This window comes from Notolabrus celidotus, chromosome 17 (genome assembly GCF_009762535.1).
Source record: "Notolabrus celidotus isolate fNotCel1 chromosome 17, fNotCel1.pri, whole genome shotgun sequence".
Classification (NCBI taxonomy): domain Eukaryota; kingdom Metazoa; phylum Chordata; class Actinopteri; order Labriformes; family Labridae; genus Notolabrus; species Notolabrus celidotus.
Window position 1 is genome coordinate 1,594,408 of NC_048288.1, and position 22,038 is coordinate 1,616,445.

The window sequence follows — 22,038 nt, forward strand, 5'->3', positions numbered from 1 at the left end:
TACACTCAGTGACTCTGTACAACAGTCTTTATTAAAGTATAACTACACTCAGTGACTCTGTACAACAGTCTTTATTAAAGTATAACTACACTCAGTGACTCTGTACAACAGTCTTTATTAAAGTATAACTACACTCAGTGACTCTGCACAGCAGTCTTTATTAAAGTATAACTACACTCAGTGACTCTGCACAGCGTTAGAAACATTGAAAACATGACTGTCACTTTGCTCCGCGGCTGATTTACGTCTTCTGATGTTACTTTGGTTTTACCTCCAGACGAGTTGGTCCTTGTGTTTCCTCTACCCTTTGGAGAAATGTGACGGTGAGATAAAGGTGATAAAATATTTGATGAACTTTAAGACTTTTATCTTTTAATGACGGCTTATTGGAAATGACTCACCACAGACACACATTCAAATAGAATAATGATAGATTTTAGTGATGATGGTGACGTTGGTCTGTTAATGTTATTCAATGAATGAAATGTGTAAAAGGCATCAAATATAATCTGACTTCAGTTCTCCCTCTCACCAACTGCGTCACCAATTTACCCCTGCCTCTAAAATGAGCGTACACCTGGGTCAGAGTTTTCTTACCTGTAGTCACATTTTATCCTCAAGTTTGTTTTTATAAATCACAAACTTGGCGTGAAAACTGGCGTGTGTTTGCGCGTATAAGCAACGTTTATAAATGAGACCCCATCAGTCTGACACACATCTGAGAGCTGACATGTCAGAGTGAAACTGCTGGATGTTGCGTTTTCCTTCATTTAATACTTTATGAAAACATGATTTAAAAGTGAAATGAATTATTGAAATGTTATTTCAGACATGCAAAGTTTGATTTAAGCTGTAAAATGTTTTTTTTGTATATATATTTTTATTAATTTTCAAAGTGGACATCAACAACAACAACAACAAAAAAAACAGAAACTAGAAAGACATAAAAACAACAACAAAAAAACAACAACAACAACAACAACACACATCAGTACAAGACAAAGAAGATAAAAGACGAAAAAGACAGAACACCAAAACAATCCACAAGATACAAACAAAACAAGACAAGAAGACAATAACCCGACAGCCCCCAGATCAAGACTCACAACCAGACAGCAACACCCTATAGCACATGCTGCTCAAGTAGCAAAACACACACTGGCAAAGAGGTGAACATATACAAGGCATCGTGCCACCAGCCCTTCCCAAAGAGGGCTAACGGCAACCCGCCAAAACAGCAAAAGGGGATGGGAAAATGCAATTCTTATTTATAAAATAGGGTTCAGATTGAGAGGTACTCCGCCTTTTTGTAACAAATCTGTAATTTCATTGGGTAGATAAACTAAGACTGGTTGCCAAATTTCAAAAAAATATCTGTTGTTCCCTTTTAACTTTGAGGAGAGGCTCTCCATTGGTGTCACCTTGTATACTTCTCTGTACCACTGTGTCACTGTTGGTGTTTTTTTCCTCGATCCACTGAAACAAAATACACCTTCTTGCTAGTAGAAACAATTTCATTAAAAGGGTGTATTGTGATGGATTAAGATCTAGACCAGGCATGTCCAAAGTACGGCCCGGGGGCCAACCGCGGCCCAAGGTCCATGTATTTATGGCCCCAAGCTTCCATCTTAAATTGTGTTATTTATAGCACAGAAATTAATCACATTCTGAATCATCTGTACATTTACAGTCTCTTTCAAGTGCACAAACAAAACTAAAGTCAATCCAGAAACGTCTCAAAAAGCCAAAACACTGTGAATTCTGCAAGGCAGCAAAAAAGAAGAAACACAAGAACTCTTAAAGTTGACAGGTTTTCAAATCAATGTTTTTATCATGATGTGAAAATGTTCTTGATGAACACTTAAAGTTCAGAAGACACAAAAGAGGACACAAGACAAGATCAAAATTATGAAATTGTACAGAAAAGGCAAAATTTGATGCATAAAAAATGTTCAGAACTCAGGAAAATAATTATTTTGTTGTAAACTGTTTTGTGCTGGTCAGAACAGTCTTAAAAACTACATGAAAAAGAAGTGTTGAAATCCAGATCGTGAGCCTGCCATAGGAAAATAATGATACAATATTTTTCCCACATTGCCCAACCCTAATGAAAAACATTTTCCTCCAGAAGAAGATACATTTTGCTAATGTTAACATGGTTTTATTGAGAAAAAAATTAAAATAATTGTTATTAAATAGATATTTCATATATAACTTTTAGGATTCCTAAGTCTCAGTAGGAGCCACTGGCCCTGACGTAATCTGACAACATCAAATGTGGCCCTCTTTGAAAAAAGTTTGGACACCACTGATCTAGACCATCTTGTGGAAATCCCAACAGAAACAATGCAGGTTCAAGTTAAATTTTTTTGTTTAAGATTGTATGTACCTCTTTTCTAACGTTTTTCCAGAACCGTGCTTTCATAGGGCACTGCCATATTAGGTGAAAGTAAGTTCCCGCCTCCTTCTGACATTTCTTACAGAGTGGAGATATATTAGAGCTACATTTATTCAGAAATTGAGGTGTACGTTGAATCCTATGGAGGATTCGGTACTGGCTTTCTTTTAGATGATTACATGTACAGATTTTATTTGACATTGAGAATAACTTTGACCACTCTTTATGACTTGGTTGGATTTTGAGGTCCTTCTCCCACGTGCTGGTGATTTTATCAATGCTATATTGGTCAAGGGATTGCAACTTCTGATAGAAAAGAGCAATAAACTTTTTAGAAATATTTGGAGTTAGTAAGAATGTATCAAGAGGGCTCCTGATGTATTTATCATTCGGAAACTTGCAAGTTGTTAAAATAAGGTTTCTAATCTGCAAATATGCGAAAAAATTTGAGGAGGATATTCCAAATTTGTCCTGAAGCTGCTGGAAGGACATAATTGCTTCTACTTCAAACAAGTCTCCTATTGTTTTAACACGCTTTTCAAACCATGTTTTAAAAACACATGTACCTTGTCCAGGTGGAAAGTGATTGTTATTAATTATTGGTTCAAGGGATGATGTGACGTTCTTATGGCCAATCAGTTTTGAAATGTTGTGCTAAGTTTTAATTGTGTTGAATGTGATTACATTTTTTTTAATATCTGTTGGGAGCGGAACATTGCTGTAAAATGTTAATTATAAATATGTGAAGAATTTTTAAAATATCAGATCAGGATTAACTGTCCAGATACATAGACTTAGAAACATGAAACATGAAATATTAAACTAATATATGCTAAGATTGCATTAGACAATAATATAATCTACAGTTTAAATAAAGATAAATGATGAAATGAAATTCCAGCCCATGAATGACCTACATTTATACACAGGTTATTAATGACTGATCTGTCACATATCAATCATTTTAAAGCTTTCAGAATAAAATCTGTCAAATGGTATTAATAACTTTGGAGGAAGTTGAGATGAGTGTCTTCTGTCTCAGGAAATGTTTCCTTCAGATAAGAGATCAAACTTTTTATTTCCCTTCATCTGCTGTGCGTCATTTTCTGGTTACAGTGTTTATATTAGTTTATATCAGTTTATATTTGTTTACATTATTTTATATTATTTTATATTATTTTATATCAGTTTATATTATTTTACATTATTTTATATTATTTTATATCAGTTTATATTATTTTACATTATTTTATATTATTTTATATTAGTTTAAACACTAATAATTAGTTTATATTAGTTTACATTAGTTTATATTATTTTATATCAGTTTATATTAGTTTATATTATTTTATATTATTTTATATTAGTTTATATTATTTTATATCAGTTTATATTAGTTTACATTATTTTATATTATTTTATATTAGTTTATATTATTTTATATTATTTTATATTATTTTATATTATTTTACATTATTTTATATTAGTTTATATTAGTTTACATTATTTTATATCAGTTTATATTAGTTTACATTATTTTATATTAGTTTATATTAGTTTACATTATTTTATATTAGTTTATATTAGTTTATATTATTTTATATTAGTTTATATCAGTTTATATTAGTTTACATTATTTTATATTATTTTATATTAGTTTATATCAGTTTATATTCACTACTGAGGCTATAAATATAGTAAAAAAAAACTAATCAGCTGGTTTGTGTTTCACTTCCAGCAGCTCTGCTTCCTTTTCAGATGAACTAAATCATCTTTTTACTTCTAGTTTAATCTGTTTATAGTTTTATTTGCAAACTCCCGATGTCTCTCTGTTCTCCTCACGAGCCTGTGTGATTTATGTGTGACGCTGCAGTGTCATGCCCTTATATGAGCATTTAAGGGGAGTACACCTATGCTAATTAGGACCATGGAGCACGAGCTTCCAACTTGCAATTTAAGAAGCGTTGATGAATGTGCCGTAGACTTCTGTTAGAAACCTTCTTCAGAATAAATGTAAGAACAATCAGAAGAAGAAGATGTTGGTGAATGAGGCCCAATGAGATCTGCCTCATTAATCTGCTTCAGTATAAATATGATATCTCTGTCTTCCAGGCGGTTTCAGTCAAAGCATCAAACTCCTCTGCAGACTCAGGTGAGATATTATTAAAGTGTATGAGCTGAACTGTGTGTTTGAAGGCTTCAGATCTGTGTATTGGGTCCTGGTGTGTGAAAGCCAGAGCTTTGACTTGAGGCAGAGGACATTTTGGAGGTTCTTTTTTTTGTGACATATTCAGAAATCCATCCGAGTGTGGAAGCAGCTTATAACACTGTGGTTGGAAACTGTGAGCAGAACACAACTTCCTGTTTGTTGAATCTGTTTAAAGGGTTTAGATAAAGGTTGGTATTTGACGATCAACACTACTTTAAAATCTGTAACTTGACTCCAGTGTGAAGGTTTATAAACAGCAGAAATAGTTAGAGCTTATAGTTAAAGCTCCTGTGAGGAACTTTGCTTCCTGTGGATTTGGTGCCCCCTGTGGACAAACTGGGACCTCTTATCTCTTTAGTGGTTTTATCCTGGACTTGTGTAAGTTGTGTTCTCTTATGGACAAAACAATCCTGCTGTATGCAGTTTAATGTCCCAGTCATTGTCAAGTTCCACAGGGGGCACTACCCACTCGGGCCTGAAGGGGAAAAGTTATTTAAAGCAGTGATCTCCAGCCGTGTCTTGCCCCTGTTTGAGCCTTGACAGGCATTAGATAAAAACAACCAAAGCTACTCAGGGAGAACGCTCAGAGGTACTCACCAGGGAGGGACGGTGGACCTTCTTCAGGAAGCAGTTGTGAAACAAGAACACTCAGAGAAAATTAAGAAAGGAGAGGATTTCTATTTCTCAATTCATTTTCTTTATTCAAAAATCATTATTAACACTCCTGTATGTGTGTGTTCCTTTATTACATCTTCCATGGTTCTATGTTCCTTGAGGTGCTTTAGTTTAATTTGCTAAGACAGTTTCAAGGGAAGGTGAAGCCTTGTCTTTTTTCTTTCTTTTTCTTTTCCTTTATGAGGATTTCTATAGGGCAGAACCTCCATACTCTTTTCTGGAGTGATTTGTGAGTAATTCTTATCTACAAGAGTTCCATAGTTTTTTTTCCACAAGATTAAAACATAACTAAGATACTTTCCATGGTTTTAATTCCAAGGAGTAAATAAAACTAAATAGGACACATATAAAGAAGAAGAACAAGCTCAAGCATGAGCATGAGGGTGTGGGTGTTACACTGGGCACCTACCCACTGTCCCTCTGCATGTGTGTAGCTCTGTGTTTGTGCTAAAAGTCCATGATGTCACTCACAGTGCTCACGTGTTCTTCACATGTCGGAGACAGGTGTGAGCGTGCGTATTGTCCCAAGTTGAAAAAAAGTTCATTATTGATGAGTTGTCCTGAGTTCATCCAAAATTCAATCAATCAATCAATCTTTATTTATATAGCACCTTTCATACAAATCAGATGCAACCCAAAGTGCTTTACAGGGATTGAAAACAAGAAAGAAGCAGAAATGAAACAATGGCAAGACATATTAGGGGAAGATAATAATAATGATAATAATAAAACTAATAAAAATACAAATTAAAAATAAGAACAACATAAAAATAAAATAAAATAGAGACTAATGCACACCAAAATAAAATATGTGTAATTAAAATAAGTTAAAGCATCAAAATTAAGAATAAAAATAGTTAAAATAAATAGATTTGAAAGGTAAGGATAAGAGTTGAAAAATAAACCAAGGCTAAAAATATCAATAAAACTGAGTAGATAAATAAAATTAAATAAATGAATGAATAAATACATAAAAATAGAATAAGATAACAGTTAAAATTACTAAAATAATAAAGCAACATTTAAATCAATATTACAGTAAAAGGTAGGTAATAAAATTGTTAAACCCTGCATAAAAGCCAGACTGAATAAATACGTTTTTAGTTTATGTTTAAAACTCTCAATATCTCTATCAGCTCCTCTCAGATCCTCCGGCAGGCTGTTCCATAGTTTAGGAGCGTAGTGGCTGAAAGCAGCGTCACCAAATGTTTTAGTTCTGCTCTTAGGAACAGCTAAAAGAGAGGAGCGGGACGACCTGAGAGACCTACCTGGTTTATATACTAAAAGCATCTCTGAGATGTATTCTGGTGTGAGGCCATGCAGTGCCTTAAAAACTAGTAAAATAATTTTAAAATCAATACGAAAAGCAACAGGCAGCCAATGTAAAGATTTTAAAATAGGTGTAATGTGTGCTCTCCTTCTGGTCCTCGTTAAAACTCTAGCTGCTGCATTTTGTATTAACTGCAGTTTGTTTATTGTGTTCTTTGGAAGACCAGAGAGGAGAGCGTTGCAAAGTTGATGAAGTTCGTCACAGATGTTGGTGAGGGTTCAGTGTCTGAGGCCTCTTGGATTTCTTCCTGGCTCAGTGACCTTGGAGGTGCAGAGACTCTCGGTTATCTGCGTCTGTCTTTAGGCAGTAGCCATTGTGGGTGCTTTCCCTCGTTTTCTTTTCTTCTGGACCGTTTTATTTTTAAACAGCAGGAGACAGTAATGTACAGGTTGACAGCTGCTGACGCTCACGTCAAACGGAAAGTCATCAGACTGCAAACAAAAATTCACAAAAATAACTCACCAAGTTACAAAAGATGAAAAAACTTTGTCCCAAGTACATGACCAAATGATTCAGATGAGTTTTCAGAAGAAAGTGTCTTAATGCTCTGTAAACATCTTCAGGTCAGCTACAGATGTGATCTATCTACAAAGGAGTAGTTTAAAGAGTTTTACTCACAGAACCGACTAAAGGACTAAATAAATCCTCGCCCAGTCCTCGAGTTTTTATTCTGTAGTTCTTGAAATAAGCGGAAAAATGAAGCAGTGATTTTTAAAGTCTAGTTCAGACAGAGGGAAGCTGCATCATAGTATTTACTGTGAGTCATGATAAGGGGAGTCTCTGGGTCACTTTCATTGGGTTTGGCTGTTATAGTTCTTAGAAACAGTCTGTGTGTCTGATATGGACATGTGAAGGCACATACAGGTTGAACAAAGGAGGGCCATAAATCTCACCCTGGGGGTCTCCACTCAGAATAAATATCACTGAGGGAAACAACACAGCACCCACCTTCCTGAAAGTTTCTTCTTTGATGTATTTTTCAGAGTCAAAGAGATGATACGCTGACTCAACAGCCAACAAGCCAATCAGAGGACACCATCCATTATGGAGAGATCCACTTCTCTGTGAGGAGACCTGAGCCTCTCTCTGTCTTGGTGAAGGACAGTGGAGAGGAACAGGACTCGTGTGTGTACGCACAGGTCAAAGTGTCCCAGCCAGCAAGCAGCCGAACACAGACTGATGACAGCAGCCCAGAGGACCTCTACGCTCAAGTGAAGAAACATGGAGGATATTTTCATGGCAGCGCAAAGAGACCCTAGAAACCAGTAAATTACCCATTTCTATTAGTAAAGAGCTAAATCATGAGCCAAGTTATCTGAAGACACTTCACAACAAGAGCAGGTCTCTTTATAATCCATTCAACATCTCATTTACACACAAACCCTGCTCTACCTTCACATGATATCAGTTTAGTGGTGGACCTGTGTGTTTCTCTAACTTTATTATCACTGCTGACCTGGGCTGGCTGAGCTCCTGGAATATTTAGATTTCATGTGATTTATTTATAAAGGGACCATGTACAATATTCAACACTGTCTGTATGAGGTTAAGTCGAGTAACTGTTTGTTAATGACTATTTATTGATTTAGATAACGTTAGTGTTGATGAAGAAATGCTCATGGTAAAGCGTAGGACATTTGTTATTGGATTTGGGGCTTTGGGTGTTTTGTCGGCTGTTTAGTTCCTTCTTTGATGAAGAGGTTTTGAGTCACTGTCCCTTTAAGATAGAGTTGTGTGTTGTGCACAGACATTGGGTGGAGTCAGTGGAGGCTGGACTAGCTGTGGAGTCACATATGTTGTGTCATGCTATATTTTTAGTTTGAAATCCAGCATCATCTATCAAATCTTTGCTTTGTGACACCTTTGGAAAAAAGTTGTTTGTTGTTTACTCTCTACAGCATCCTTGGAGTGGATGATTGCATCTGATACATCAGGGAGACACGTGTAAGCCGGGACCACCAGCTAGCTTGCAGTTTTGTCTGCTTCATTAATGTTCCCATGTGATGCATGGTACCAGAGTTAGCTTGAAGCTAATCTACATCTGCAGTCTCTTGGATTCTTTTGGTTGAGTTTCAGTTCATTTAAATAATTAAATGAGGGTTGGGTCATGTTTATCACCAGACTCTAAAATCAATCATTGATTACTGATCACATGATCAGTTCATATTTGTTCTAACCCTGTTGTGATGTATGTAGGAAACTGTAGGAATCAATTATGTTTGATGAAGAGTTGTGAAGCATATATCAGTCAATGGTAATACATTACAGTGAGTTTGACAGCAGAGGCAGCTCTGCAGTCACATTACCAGGGTATGACTAGACTTTCATTTCAAATGTGTGTATCTTAATATGCTCCAATGTTTGACAAGGCTTTTTAAATCTCATTGACCTATTGTCTACTAATATTCAGACTTATCTTGTGTTCCACATTTTCTTTTGTACTTTAATAAACAATGAACAGTGACAAAGTTTTTGTCTTGAAGATATTTATTCATTGCAGAGTAATAAAAACCTTGGCTCCTAAAAATACGTAATAATCTCAGCTGCATTTATTGGTTCAACATTTCCACATATTGTGTTTAAACATCTCCTGAAATAAAGGAATTTAATCACAAACATTACAAAAGTGTCAGAATACAGTGTGCATAGCAGAGTCTTTGGCCCATTGAAACCAGTTTATTGAGTAGTTAGAGCTCATTAGCTGCTCATTTGAAGTACCACAAGGCTCTGTGTTCGGACTGATCCTATTCAGCCTATACACAAATGATTTACCCAACGCTTCTCCAGATGTTCGGATGCAGTTATATGCTGATGACACAGTTTTATACAAATATGCTGAAACAAAGCATTACGCTACTAATTATCTGCAGTGATGATACCAGTATCTCACTGGCTTCAAAACTCATGATTACATCTCAACACAAACAAACTGTGTGCCTGTTTTTCCCTCAACAGCCAGCAGAGAGCCAACAACAACCATGTGTTTTAGTGAATGGAGGAAGACTAGATGTGGTGGAACAATTCAAGCATTTGGCTTTAGTTTGTAATCCAACTTAACCTTCAAGGAACACATTAAACACATCTTTAATATTATTAAGTTTAACCTCTCAAATTTCAGCCCTACAAGACCTTTCCTCACTTCACAGTCAGCTAAAGATTATATGCACACAATGTCACACACACAACAGCCAGTACGTTAAACCCCTCAGGTCTCTCTTCAAGAGGACAGGCAACATTTAGGACAGGAAACCTCTTCATTTCCATCAATACAACATAGTAAGCAAGTAGAGTATTTCAAACATTAAAAAGAAGTCAAATGTTTGCAGATATTTGTCTTGTTTGCATGGTGCTATAGAACACTAGCAGCACCACAGACAGCTCCCTGTCTGCTCGTGATGGTTCAGCACAGCAGCAGCATCATGGACAGCTCCCTGTCTGCTCATGGTGGTTCAGCACAGCAGCACCATGGACAGCTCCCTGTCTGCTCATTGTGGTTCAGCACAGCAGCACCATGGACAGCTCCCTGTCTGCTCATGGTGGTTCAGCATAGCAGCACCATGGACAGCTCCCTGTCTGCTCGTGGTAGTTCAGCACAGCAACACCATGGACAGCTCCCTGTCTGCTCATGGTGGTTCAGCACAGCAACACCATTGACAGCTCCTTGTCTGCTCATGGTGGCTCAGCACAGCAGCAGCACCATGGACAGCTCCCTGTCTGCTCATGGTGGTTCAGCACAGCAACACCATGGACAGCTCCCTGTCTGCTCATGGTGGTTCAGCACAGCAGCACCATGGACAGCTCCCTGTCTGCTTGTGGTGGTTCAGCACAGCAGCACCATGGACAGCTCCCTGTCTGCTCATGGTGGTTCAGCACAGCAACACCATTGACAGCTCCCTGTCTGCTCATGGTGGTTCAGCACAGCAGCACCATGGACAGCTCCCTGTCTGCTCATGGTGGTTCAGCACAGCAACAACATTGACAGCTCCCTTTCTGCTCATGGTGGTTCAGCACAGCAACAACATGGACAGCTCCCTGTCTGCTCATGGTGGTTCAGCACAGGAACAACATGGACAGCTCCCTGTCTGCTCATGGTGGTTCAGCACAGCAGCAGCACCATGGACAGCTCCCTGTCTGCTCATGGTGGTTCAGCACAGCAACACCATTGACAGCTCCCTGTCTGCTCGTGGTAGTTCAGCACAGCAACCCCATGGACAGCTCCCTGTCTGCTCATGGTGGTTCAGCACAGCAGCACCATGGACAGCTCCCTGTCTGCTCATGGTGGTTCAGCACAGCAGCACCATGGACAGCTCCCTGTCTGCTCATGGTGGTTCAGCACAGCAGCAGCACCATGGACAGCTCCCTGAGCCCTGACGTTCATGAAGGTGCGAGGGCCCATTCAATGCTGCTTGCAGCTTTTATTATTCGTTGGTTTACTAAATAGATATATTATATTCATAAATTCATAAATTTAAGCAGGTCATGTTGCACGGATAAAATACAGACTACAGTTTGTTATTATGTGCATTTGAATAAAGCAGGTAATACTGCTGCTCTGACCATGCTTCACTGTATGCCTTACTCAGCATTCGTATATACATATACATGTGACACAAACAGACTGTAATTCATTTTCTCATTGCTTCTTGTTCTTGCATCTCTCCTTGCATCTCTGGAGGGACGGACTGAGACACAAGGAAGAGACGCAAGAGCAAGGATGAAACGATGCAACCTGAGCTGCAACGATAGAGGTATAAAATATGGATGTGGTCATAGTGACATCACCCACAGTGAAGCCTCATGTGGACACTTTAATTATCAAACACTGGAGGTTGCCATTCAAGTGGGGATGTGTCTTAAGAAGAGAACAGACAGAGAGAGTGGGCTGCACAGGACTGGGGCAGCCTTTATGACAGCTGGTGACTGCTCATTTCAAACTCTACATTTACACATCGTTTTAATAGCTGAAGTTTTCTCATCAGGCCAAAAGAGACATTCAATAATTAAGCAACATAAAGCACTGAGACTGACACTTCACTGTTCTATTATAATGATGAATAATATGATACTGACTTCTTGCAGAATATGATGATTTATGGGATTTTTATTATTATTATTATAATGATTTTATTTGATCTTATATGTTCCTCATATTCTCCTAAAACAGCTCAGAGTCCATCGGGCCATTAGGTTTGGTGTCAGTAAAAACAATGAGAGTAAACAATAATCAGAGAGAGAACTAAAGCTTGGGGCCCTCATCTGTTGTAGCGTGTGTTATTTAAAGATCAGTCATCACAGAGGACTGGGTTCAGTTCTAGTCTAAACCATGAGCTGGTTGTCACCTCCTCACCTCAACTCTCTATATAACACTGACACTTACCCACAAAGGGAAGAAGCTTCAGAGCTGACTGTCAAACATATGACCCAACTTAATGAACTTAGATCAAACAGGATTCCTCAAAGATCAGAATCTAAGTGATAATGTGCGGCGTACTCCTGATACACTTGATCACTCAATAAAAACAAAGCATCATATGTTAACATTGACTCTAGACACTGAAAAGCCTTTTGATAGGGTGTCATGGCCTTTCTTATATGAAGTATATGAGAAAGTTGGATTTCATCAAACATTTATTAAACTGATCAAGGGAATACATAAAGAACTAAAAGCAAGAGTAAGAGTGAACGAACGCTTTCAAAGACATTTACACTAAAAAGAGGAACAAAACAAGGGGATCCATTATCCCCACAAATGTTTGCACTCTGTGTAGAACCCTTAGCTGAACGCATAAGGAACAATAAGAGAGTTAAAGGTCTCACTACAGAGGAAGAAGAAGACAGTTTGAGATGTCTGTTTCAATAAAAGTAGAAACTAAACTACATCTGTGAGTGGCTGATGAGGCTGCATGAGAGAAGTGGTTCATGCGAACTCATGAAGAAGTGGGAAAGTACATTTAACAAGGGAAGTATTTTGAAGTTTAACATTCATGTGATCTCAGTTCTTATTATTATAATGATTGTCACCTCCTCACCACAACTTTCTATATAACACTCACACTTCCCCAAAAAGGGAAGAAGCTTCAGAGCTGACTTCCTGGTTCTCAGGGTGTCAGCAGAAAGGATGAAGACTTGGTGTAACTCTGAGTCTGAACAGAGAGGTGAAGACTCATTGGAGAAAGACTTCTCTCTGATCCAGCTTCAGCTGACTTGTTTGGTGAGGTGGACTGGTTCTACTGCTGAGGTTTGATCTTAATATTTGGTTGTTTATGATGAATACAATTTTGTTTAGCAGATGCTTTGATAAAGATAATTAAAAATGTAAGATTAATGATGACTTTTTGAATTCAGGTGATGAGTGTCACGTCATTCCTGTCAGTGAGCATGTCAGCCAACATGTTTCTGATTGTGTCAGTACAAACATTCACATCTCTCCATCTCTACACCTCAGAGGATGGAGGCTCTGAGTGGATCTTGTTTGCTGATCCCGTATAACTTCAGAGCTAGATATAAAGAAGGGGTTGAAAATCAGTTTGTCAGCACAAGAGAGACATTTGGACTGTGGAATAAAGAAAAACATCCAACACACAAACCAACCAATGGGGTTTATAACAGTAGTGGGACAGTTCTCAAATATCCAATCAGAATAACTGGAGACTTGAAGGAGAAAAACTGCACCACTCTGCTAGACAACGTAGATTAAACATTTAAAGGCATTTACTACTTCAGAATTGTTAGAGCCATAGAGTTGTTTGAGTGTATGTGCCTTTAATTGTCATGCTGCAGGTAATTGGTGCTGCTAAATGGGAGCAACTGAGCATGTGCGATGCAATGTGTGCTTTCATCTGAGCAGGACAAGGAGCGACATATTTTCTAACCGTAGCTTTGTTTTTGTTTTTTATCGTTTTGTCGCTTTTGTGGAAATATAAGTTAACAGTGATGAGAAAAGTGATTTTTGTTTGTCTATATTTTTAATAAATTCTCAGTTTGTTTAATTTTATACGGCATTCATTTCATTTTTTAGTAAACCTATTTTACAACGCACGAGTCAGAAAGATCACGTCCTGCAGAAGTGGCAAAAGAAGGTTTTTTATAAAAGTTGCCACTACAAGAATCATGAACTGACCATTTATGGCAACAGCTGTCTGTGATCCTCTGAACATAACAGTGAGAGGTCAGATCATTTTGTTTTTCTAAATACATTCTCAGCTTTAATGTCAGTGTTTGAAATCACAAACTCAGATTGTTGAGTATTTAAAAAGATGTTTTCATCTTTGTTTCATCTAACTCACAGATTCTCCTAATTTGATCTCTAATCTTTAAGATTTGATCATTAAAGAAGCTCATAAAGTCATCGCTGCTGAGGGCTAAAGGAATACATGGCTCAGTGGAGCTATGACTGTCTGTCAGCCTGGCTACAGTGCTGAAGAGGAACCTAGGGTTGTTTTTATTCTCTTCTATTAGACAGGAGTAATAGGCAGCTCGAGCATGCTGCAGGGCCTTCCTATATTTATTAAGACTATCTTTCCAAAGTGAGCAGGTTTCAGTTGTTTTATTGGAGCGCCATCATCTTTCTAGTTTTCTAGAAATTGTTTCAGTTCACGGGTTTGAGAATTTTACCACCGAGCTAGTCTCTGTTGTCTAATAGTTTTCTGTTTAAGGGGAGCGATCAGGTCTAGGGTAACCTGCAGAGAACCTGTAGTATCATCTACAAACTGATCCAGCTGAGAGGGACTGGAGCTAGTATACAAGCTTTGAGCTAAGGTTGGACAGAGTACTGAATTTAAAGCAGCAGGGATAGCCTCTTTGAACTTAGCTACAGCACTATCAGACAAGGTCCTGGTTATTATGTTTTTATTACCTTGAGTAGAACCTAATATGAGGAAATCTAAAGTTACTAAAAAGTGATCTGATAAAAGAGGATTCTGTGGGAAGACTGATAAGTCCTCATTTTCAAGGCCGTAATCCAGAACAAGATGGAGGGTGTGATTGAAACGATGCGTAGTTTGGTTTTCAACCTGTGAGAAGCTGCTACGTGCTTGTTGATCCAAACAGCTGATCGGTCCTCTAGGAATTTTCTCATTAAAGGGGAAGAGCTCACCGGCACGCATTGTGGATAGCAGGACCCCACTTCAAAAAAAGTGAAATATCCCTTTAAGATTGACCCTTTAGCAGCTGGATGATGCAGTACACATTGCGGACAAAATCGCAGGCGGTTGTTCAGGTGAACAAACAAACTCAACAAGGGCCAGAACCAAATGATTAGTTTAATGTTTCAACCCAAACAGGAGGATCAGGTCAACGGAAACTCTTGAGAGGTATAGAAGCCCTAATATTTGTTAAAGTGTTAAATAACTTATTTGCAATGAACTTCAGATACATACATACCACTGTGTGTCATGGTTGTCTGTCATGTTCCCTATTGTGTCATTCTGGTCTTGTTTCCTGTTTTATGTTAATCTGTCTCTCCCTCTTTTTCAGTTCCCGTCCTGTTTCCCTCCTGTGTGATCACCTGGCCCCTCCCTAATGTGTTTCACCTGTGTCTGGTTACCTGCACTCCCTGCCACTATATATTCTCTTTGTGTCCTCTCACTCGGTGCCAGATCAACTTACGTTTCGTAGTGTTCCAGCAATTAGTCTTAGTATCAACTCCTGTGTATTGACCAGTTCCGATTCTTCGTTTTGACCCCTCTGCCTGCCGTTTCTGTACCTCTGCCTGATCCTCTGACACCTGGTGACGACCAAAAAGAATCTAAAAGAAAAATGCAACAACATAAGTATAAGATTGTTATTTTATACAACATGCCCTAAACCATGAGAGAAGTGGGAGGAGAATGGAGGGTAACACCAGTGCAGGGAGACAATCTGACACATTCAGACTCTAGCATGAGACATGCATGAGTGGGAATGGCTGTGGAAAGCGGAGGACATGCAGGGACGTGTAGGGGACAGAATCACATTTTCAAAGTTATCATCACCGGAGAATATTAGCAAAATACATAGAGGAATGGTTTAAAATACCACACCTTCAGAAGCCCACTGTCTGATAATGTTGTAACATGTTCATGAACAAAAGAACAGAGTCTGGCCTGATGGTCTGAGTCTCCTTTAATGATACAGAACACTCTGCTGTTAAACACTTCACAACAACGTCACACAATCTCAGCTACATGATGCTCTCCATGAATATTAGGCAATGTCCTGGTCCATTGGTGACATTAAATAATGTCCTTCAAGAGCATCCTGTGGCTCCCTTTCCAGTTCCACACACACACACACACACACACACACACACACACACACACACACACACACACACACACACATAGCTTCTCCCCTCCTGAATCACCTGGTGGCCATGATCAAGCCGGTCCAGAGCTGTACCAATTTAAGCCTGCAAACGTCGGGACAACTGATACCGAGGAGATGGAGGGGCGTGAGAGGATGTGTGACGTGTCTGAATGGTAGACGATGCCACCCAGAGGATTTTAATGTTTTGGCTTTCACACTTTTAATCAAATAATCCAGTTTTTATATTTTATAATCGTCCAATTTCACCAACAGGTGCTCTCACAGTCACTGCACTAAACTCTCTCCTAGAGAGAATGTCTGCTGCAAGGAGGTGGCAAAGGTAACTGCACACCACGAGCCAAACTAAGCAACATATTGTGACCCGACACTAATGCATCATCAGCTTGTGTTAATTTAATATGGGAGGCAAGTGTTAACACACATGTACTTGTGTGGTTATAACACAATCATCCATGTATAACACGACCACAGCATGATTCAGCTTTGTATTTCATGCAGGTAAAGGCGGGTACACACTACAGGATAATCGGGCTGATTTTTTTCCCGATCTCCCCCTTACGATCAAAGCCAGCAAAGGCCCGATTGTCGGATGTTTGCAAACAACATGGTGTCTGATTTTCCTGTGGTGTGTTAAAGCTGGGGTTGGTAATCAGATTTAGATCCACTTTTTGTTATACTGGTTAAAATGATCTTTATGTCCTGATGGTAATCAATACATGATGTGTTCTTAAAAAAGAGGTAAAAAAAGCTGCTATCTACAGCCGGAGTAAACCTGGGAAAACACCAACCAATCCCTGTTTTTGGGTCCCAAAATTTTAAACCATTCAAATCCCTTCCTGCCGTTCTGCCCGCCTCCTGCGCGTACATTTCCCCGGCGTGTACTCCTCATCCCCTGCCTCTGCCCGACCTCGGGCCTGTCCCCTCTGACCCGATGAGGTGCTTTGCTCAGGACTGTAGTCCAGATCAGAGTCTAAAAAACTAAGGGTTGCTTAATCATTAGTATCACCCCACGGATTTTCTTTTTGGCATCATGGTGAGATGGTCCCTCTCCATCTAAGTGTGTTAGGTCTCTCTCTCCTTCTCTCTCCCTGTCCCTTTGTATATCCTGATGTAATCTTTCTTTCACTTTCTCTTATTTTTTTTATTTTTTTTGGCCCACCTAGGTGTGCACGCCCTCTTTTACAGAACATGATATTAGCTGTCAATAAAAGATAGGCCAGAGTTCTAAGAGGGATGGTGATGGTTGCATGCACACAGTCACAAGCACAGAAGAAAAAGGTTCTCTTTCTTTTCTTTTGCTGCAAGAATAAATTGCATTAATATTTGACAGTTTGTGACAAACATGACACAAACCAGAAATATATATGCAGACAAGAGAAAAGAGAAGAAGAAAGAGAAAGAAAAAAAAAAAGAGTTGTTACAGTATTATATATGTGTTATAACTTTACTCCTGATCTCGTGTCACCAGTACAACTGGATAATGCTAGCATGACAATTGTGAGTACTAACAGCAGCCATGTTTGTTTGTGTTTTTAACTTTCACTATGAGAATGTTTTGCTGAGGACCGGTTTTGAATCAGTCACCATCATATGGTCGCGAGTCAGCGGCGCTCGTGCATGTGAGCGGGGGGTCATTTTGGAGGAGCTCCGAGGGAGGAGGGGAGGGGTTAGACCGAGTTCTGAGGAAATGCTACATTCAAATTCATGCTAGTTTTCCGAGACTACCAACCCCAGCTTTAAGAGTGATTTTGTCCGTTCGGAGCCGCTTGGAAGACCTCAGAAGGAGAGATCTTAAATAATCAACATGTTTAATATTTGCGATCTGTCTTTTGTTGTCACTAAGTGTGTGGTCTCTAAATGTGTGAAGGTTTGAAGAATCCTGTAATGTGTTTCCGCCATTATGCAGTCATTGCCCTCAACCCCAACAGACATGCAGCTCTATGGAGACATGCAGCTCTATGGAGACATGCAAGAACCAGATCTCAGTAGGTCAATTTTAGGGAAATCCAAGTCTGTTAATAAAGGAAATAGTATTCAACATATTGGTAACACTTGAATTGGATAGTCCGTCTATGACACTCTACAAGCTATCAGTAGATATTCAGTTTCATGTCAACAAAACAGAGGAGAGACCAGGTCATTGTCCTTACACCCCCCAGTCAGCCGCTCCACCTCGTCCCTGGATGCAGACTCATCCCCCTCCCAGCAGCAGATATACTGGATATGCTCAATAGTGTGTGAACACTAACTCTTTGGAGGAGCCCATCATTGACCCTCTATCTGAACCAACAGCAGCCGTCGTGAAGCAGGTGTAAGTTGTTCATGTCAAAGGTTCTGCATTCAAACATGTCCCCTAAAGTTTCTTAATCCCCATCCAGACAGACAGTTCTCTGGAGAGCCAGTAAACCTTTAGGGTCTGCAGGAAACAGACTCCTCCCACCAGGCAGCGTTTCTCCCTGTCCAGTGCATTCCTGGAGAACGTGTGGTGAACACATCCACTGTGCAGTGAAGCAACACCAGAGAACACGTCACTGTAGTCATGCCACTCTGCCCGCAGGCTGATCTGAAGAACATCCAGGTCCAAGTCTGGAGTCCCAGTCCAGGGACTTGAACCTGCACCCCTGTGGTCCTTTCTGTTTGGAGTCATGGAGGATGACACAGAGTTGCTTTAAGCACTAAGCTTTCAATCAACATGAGAGCAGAAATATGTAGATATTATTCTATATATGATGTGTCAAACATTCTCCTCAGATCATCAGGGCCCAGTTTTTCAAAAGCTTTAATCTGGACTAGAATGATCTGGATAGGATTAAATCTCAAAATTGGGCATTTCAACAGCAGATTACCAAATCCTGATCCTACAAAAGTAGGATACAGATTTGGTAATCCAATCCTGCCCAGAATCCAAATGTTGATTTGGGGTTTTTCAAAACTGTAAAGTAGAGATTAGGATAGGTTTGATGCTAAAAATCAGGATGATCCTGATCCCAAGGGAAAGGTGGATTCAGGGTGGATTCAGGGTGGATTCAGGGTGGATGTAGAGACATGTAGGACACATGACACATATTTAAACATTCTTTTATTCAATGCTTGCATAGTAAAGCAACACAGACCATACCAAAACAATATCCATTCTAAATGTAATAATTAAGGATCAGTCCATGATGCAAGGATCTTGAGGGAGAGACATATTTTTAGACAATTCCAACAAAATATGCCAAATGGCATCATATTAGGTGACAGCGCATCCCCACTCTTACCGTGACGTATGACACCTTTTGTTGTTGTAAACAATGATGCAGAGGAGAGATTCAACTGCGCTCATGGATGAACTAGTAGCACAGTTGAATGATTGAATGGGGCGTTGAAAAGGCGCTTTGCATGCCTGAACTACCTACGTGTAGTAGACCCACAGTGAGCATACAACATCATTCTGGCCTGCAACATGCTTCATAATATCGCTGAAGAACACAAGGCTCCTGAATGTGATGGAGGGTGATCTTTCACAGTAGATGACCCTGACCTCCCACTGGCAACACTGAACCAGAGGAAGCAGCTGGACACTCAATGCGAGGAGTTCTAATGAACCATTATTTTTCTTTTGATCAATAAAAACATTAGTATGCTGAAAAAAGTATTTTGTTTAACTTTATTATTATTTTTTATCCAAATGAGACATTTAATATAGATCCATGTTAATGAAATTATTACTTTGACCAACAGATGCTGGCCTATTCAAAGACTTCAAATCTAGATTCTGTAATCCTGATCTTGTGGTATCTGGATCAGAATGATCCTATCTGAATAGCCTTTGAAAAACCAGGACAAGATCTACAAGATCACTTTTATCTGGGATAGCAAAAAAGGGACTTCAAAATCAGTCAACTATCAACAGAGGATGGATCTTTCTGCAGTGAGCAGCTGGGGTCCGTTTCACAAAGCAGGTTCAATAAAACTCTGAGTCTAACCCTGAACTCTAGTTGATCTACTCTGAGATGGGAAACTCTGTGTTTTCGGTTCCACAACAGCTGATTTGAGTTAGTTAAATCAACTTGGAGTAGTTTCACCTGGGGTTAAGTGCGTGCACCACAACTTTAAAAAGACAACATCAATGGAGCCCCGATTCGACGAGTCACCATGGCAAAGGAGAAGAAGAGGGCGGCATTTTTCACCCCACTGGAACTGGACATCCTTATTCGCTCATATGGCGAGTTTGAGCATGTTTTTAAAAAAAAAAGCAACACCGCTGCAGGTGCCAAACAGAGGGAGACGGCATGGGAGAACATTGCGGCTCGGGTCAATGCGTACGTTTAAATGTAGTCCTTTGCAATCACAGGGGGAAACTGCTTGAATGGTAGCCTATTCATTTATTTCATTTAGGTGCAATCACGCGGGGGAGAAGCGCACCTGGCTGCAGCTTAAGATGAAATATAAAAACATTGTTCAAACAGGTAAGACCTCGGCATAATATCATGGGGGTACCTCATTTTGATCATGTTTTACATCGTAAAGTAAATATTAAGTGGCTGTTTGACTGTGCAGTTGTTTTATCCCCAACATAATGCTGTTTTCACACACATGCATGTATTTTCATCTATATCATGTTCTGTTAAATAATTAAGCCTATTTAAACTAACACAGACTTCTACTCAGCCAACAGAAAGAAAGCAGATGCCCGTAAAATGGGTGGCGGCCGAGCACCGCCACCTCTAACGGAGGCAGAGGAGCTGGCCCTGAGACAGAATTTTGGAAGGCCAACGACTGAGGGAATCCCTGGAGGGAGCTCATCCTCTGAGCCCACCCCCCAAGACACAAGTACCTTTATAACATGTAATATCCCTAGACCTATATATCTTTTTTTAAGCCTATTCATACAAATATTTATTTCCCTTTTCATTTTTTTTTATTTTTTTCTCCCAACATATTCTGATGGTGCGATCTGCCTGGTGGAGCCCCCTCACGCCACAACAGACCTTGTAACTGCAATACTCTAAAGATTTTGCCAAATGGTGGTTTAAGTATACTGAGACATATCACTCATCTAGGATGAAGAGTGCGAGGAGACTTTGTCTGCTGCCTTCACAGAGGGGGAACCAGAAAGGCCTGTAGAGGTAACATTTGATATGTTATTGCTAGTTCTCTTCCCATTCACATTTCTTAACATTCTGGTGTAAAATAGAGTGTGACATTTAGCCTACACTGAAGTATTAACACATTGTCATCCTTTTTAACAGGGCATGGCTGGGCAGCAGCAGGAGGGTCCCTCAACTTCAACTGCACAGATTGACACAGTGAGATGGATGTTCAGTGAACACCAGAGGTTCATTCTGTGGAATTCATGTGCAACTGTATAATTTAATGTCCTCCTTATGTATTCCCAGTTACCAGTTAAAGATATCTACAAAATATTTCTTCTGAAAAAAATTGAAAAAACAACAAAGAAATGCAGTTCTTGGACCGCCAGATGAGAAGGGCAGATCTCGAAATTGAATTACTAGAGCACAAGTTAGAGGTGGGTGCATGGTCACAGGTGAATTATGTTAATTATGTTAACTACAGGAACATTAACTAAACTATCTCTTGTATTTGTAGGAAATAAAGAAGACCAAATGAAATTTGTATTATGTTTTTATTTGCCTGCTGCTGTGTTGGTGGTGGTAGTGGTGATGATATTGTCTTAATCTCTGAAGTGGATGCGGGATATGGTGTCTCTGGCTGCTCTGCCGTCCTGCATACAGTGGCCTTACGTAAGTGCCCTGCATCTCCAACATTATACAAAAAACTCCCATTTGCAAAAAAAACGCAGAGCAACACACAATATCTGCTGGGATGTAAGAGCACGACTACGGTGGGTAATGTTGCAAATGTACGGACGGATTAGGTTGTGTATGTAGATGACCGACTGTGAAGTGAAACGGTACCACTCAAAAAGATCATTGTTTGGAAATGCTAAAACATCTATGCGCGGTCTGATTATCATCTCCCCACGAATATTTAATTCTCTGCGCAATAATGCTGCACCTTCATCCACGGGATCATTAACAAAAGGACATGCCATTTTAGTGAAAAAAGTTGGCACCTAATATAGGCCTACTGATTGATTTCTGAATTATTATTTAA

General features: G+C 39.4%; 1 protein-coding gene across 4 annotated transcripts; it reads left to right on the plus strand.

The window, feature by feature from the left end:
• The first annotated feature begins 19,936 nt into the window (after nucleotides 1-19,936).
• On the plus strand, nucleotides 19,937-21,533 carry LOC117829128. 4 transcript variants are annotated; one of them, XR_004634555.1, is made up of 7 exons: nucleotides 19,937-20,222; nucleotides 20,299-20,369; nucleotides 20,572-20,900; nucleotides 20,964-21,029; nucleotides 21,153-21,209; nucleotides 21,307-21,430; nucleotides 21,511-21,533. XR_004634555.1 is itself a non-coding variant. In XM_034706683.1 (7 exons), the coding sequence occupies exons 1-6, from the start codon at nucleotides 20,056-20,058 to the stop codon at nucleotides 21,384-21,386; spliced, it is 777 nt and encodes a 258-aa protein (XP_034562574.1). In that variant the 5' UTR covers nucleotides 19,937-20,055; the 3' UTR covers nucleotides 21,387-21,430; nucleotides 21,511-21,533. The 4 variants fall into 4 exon arrangements, 3 of the variants coding, with proteins under 3 accessions (XP_034562574.1, XP_034562573.1, XP_034562575.1); XM_034706683.1 differs by having other exon boundaries at nucleotides 21,300-21,430; XM_034706682.1 differs by having other exon boundaries at nucleotides 21,300-21,533.
• The last annotated feature ends 505 nt before the right edge of the window (nucleotides 21,534-22,038 follow it).

Excerpts from the sequence above, each read along its gene's own strand:
- LOC117829128 (XM_034706682.1), top strand. The coding sequence starts at position 20,056 with ATGGCAAAGGAGAAGAAGAGGGCGGCATTTTTCACCCCACTGGAACTG. Across the intron at positions 20,370-20,571 it reads TAAAAACATTGTTCAAACAG|CCAACAGAAAGAAAGCAGAT; the intron begins GTAAGACCTCGG and ends ACTTCTACTCAG. Across the intron at positions 21,210-21,299 it reads CAACTGCACAGATTGACACA|TTACCAGTTAAAGATATCTA; the intron begins GTGAGATGGATG and ends ATGTATTCCCAG.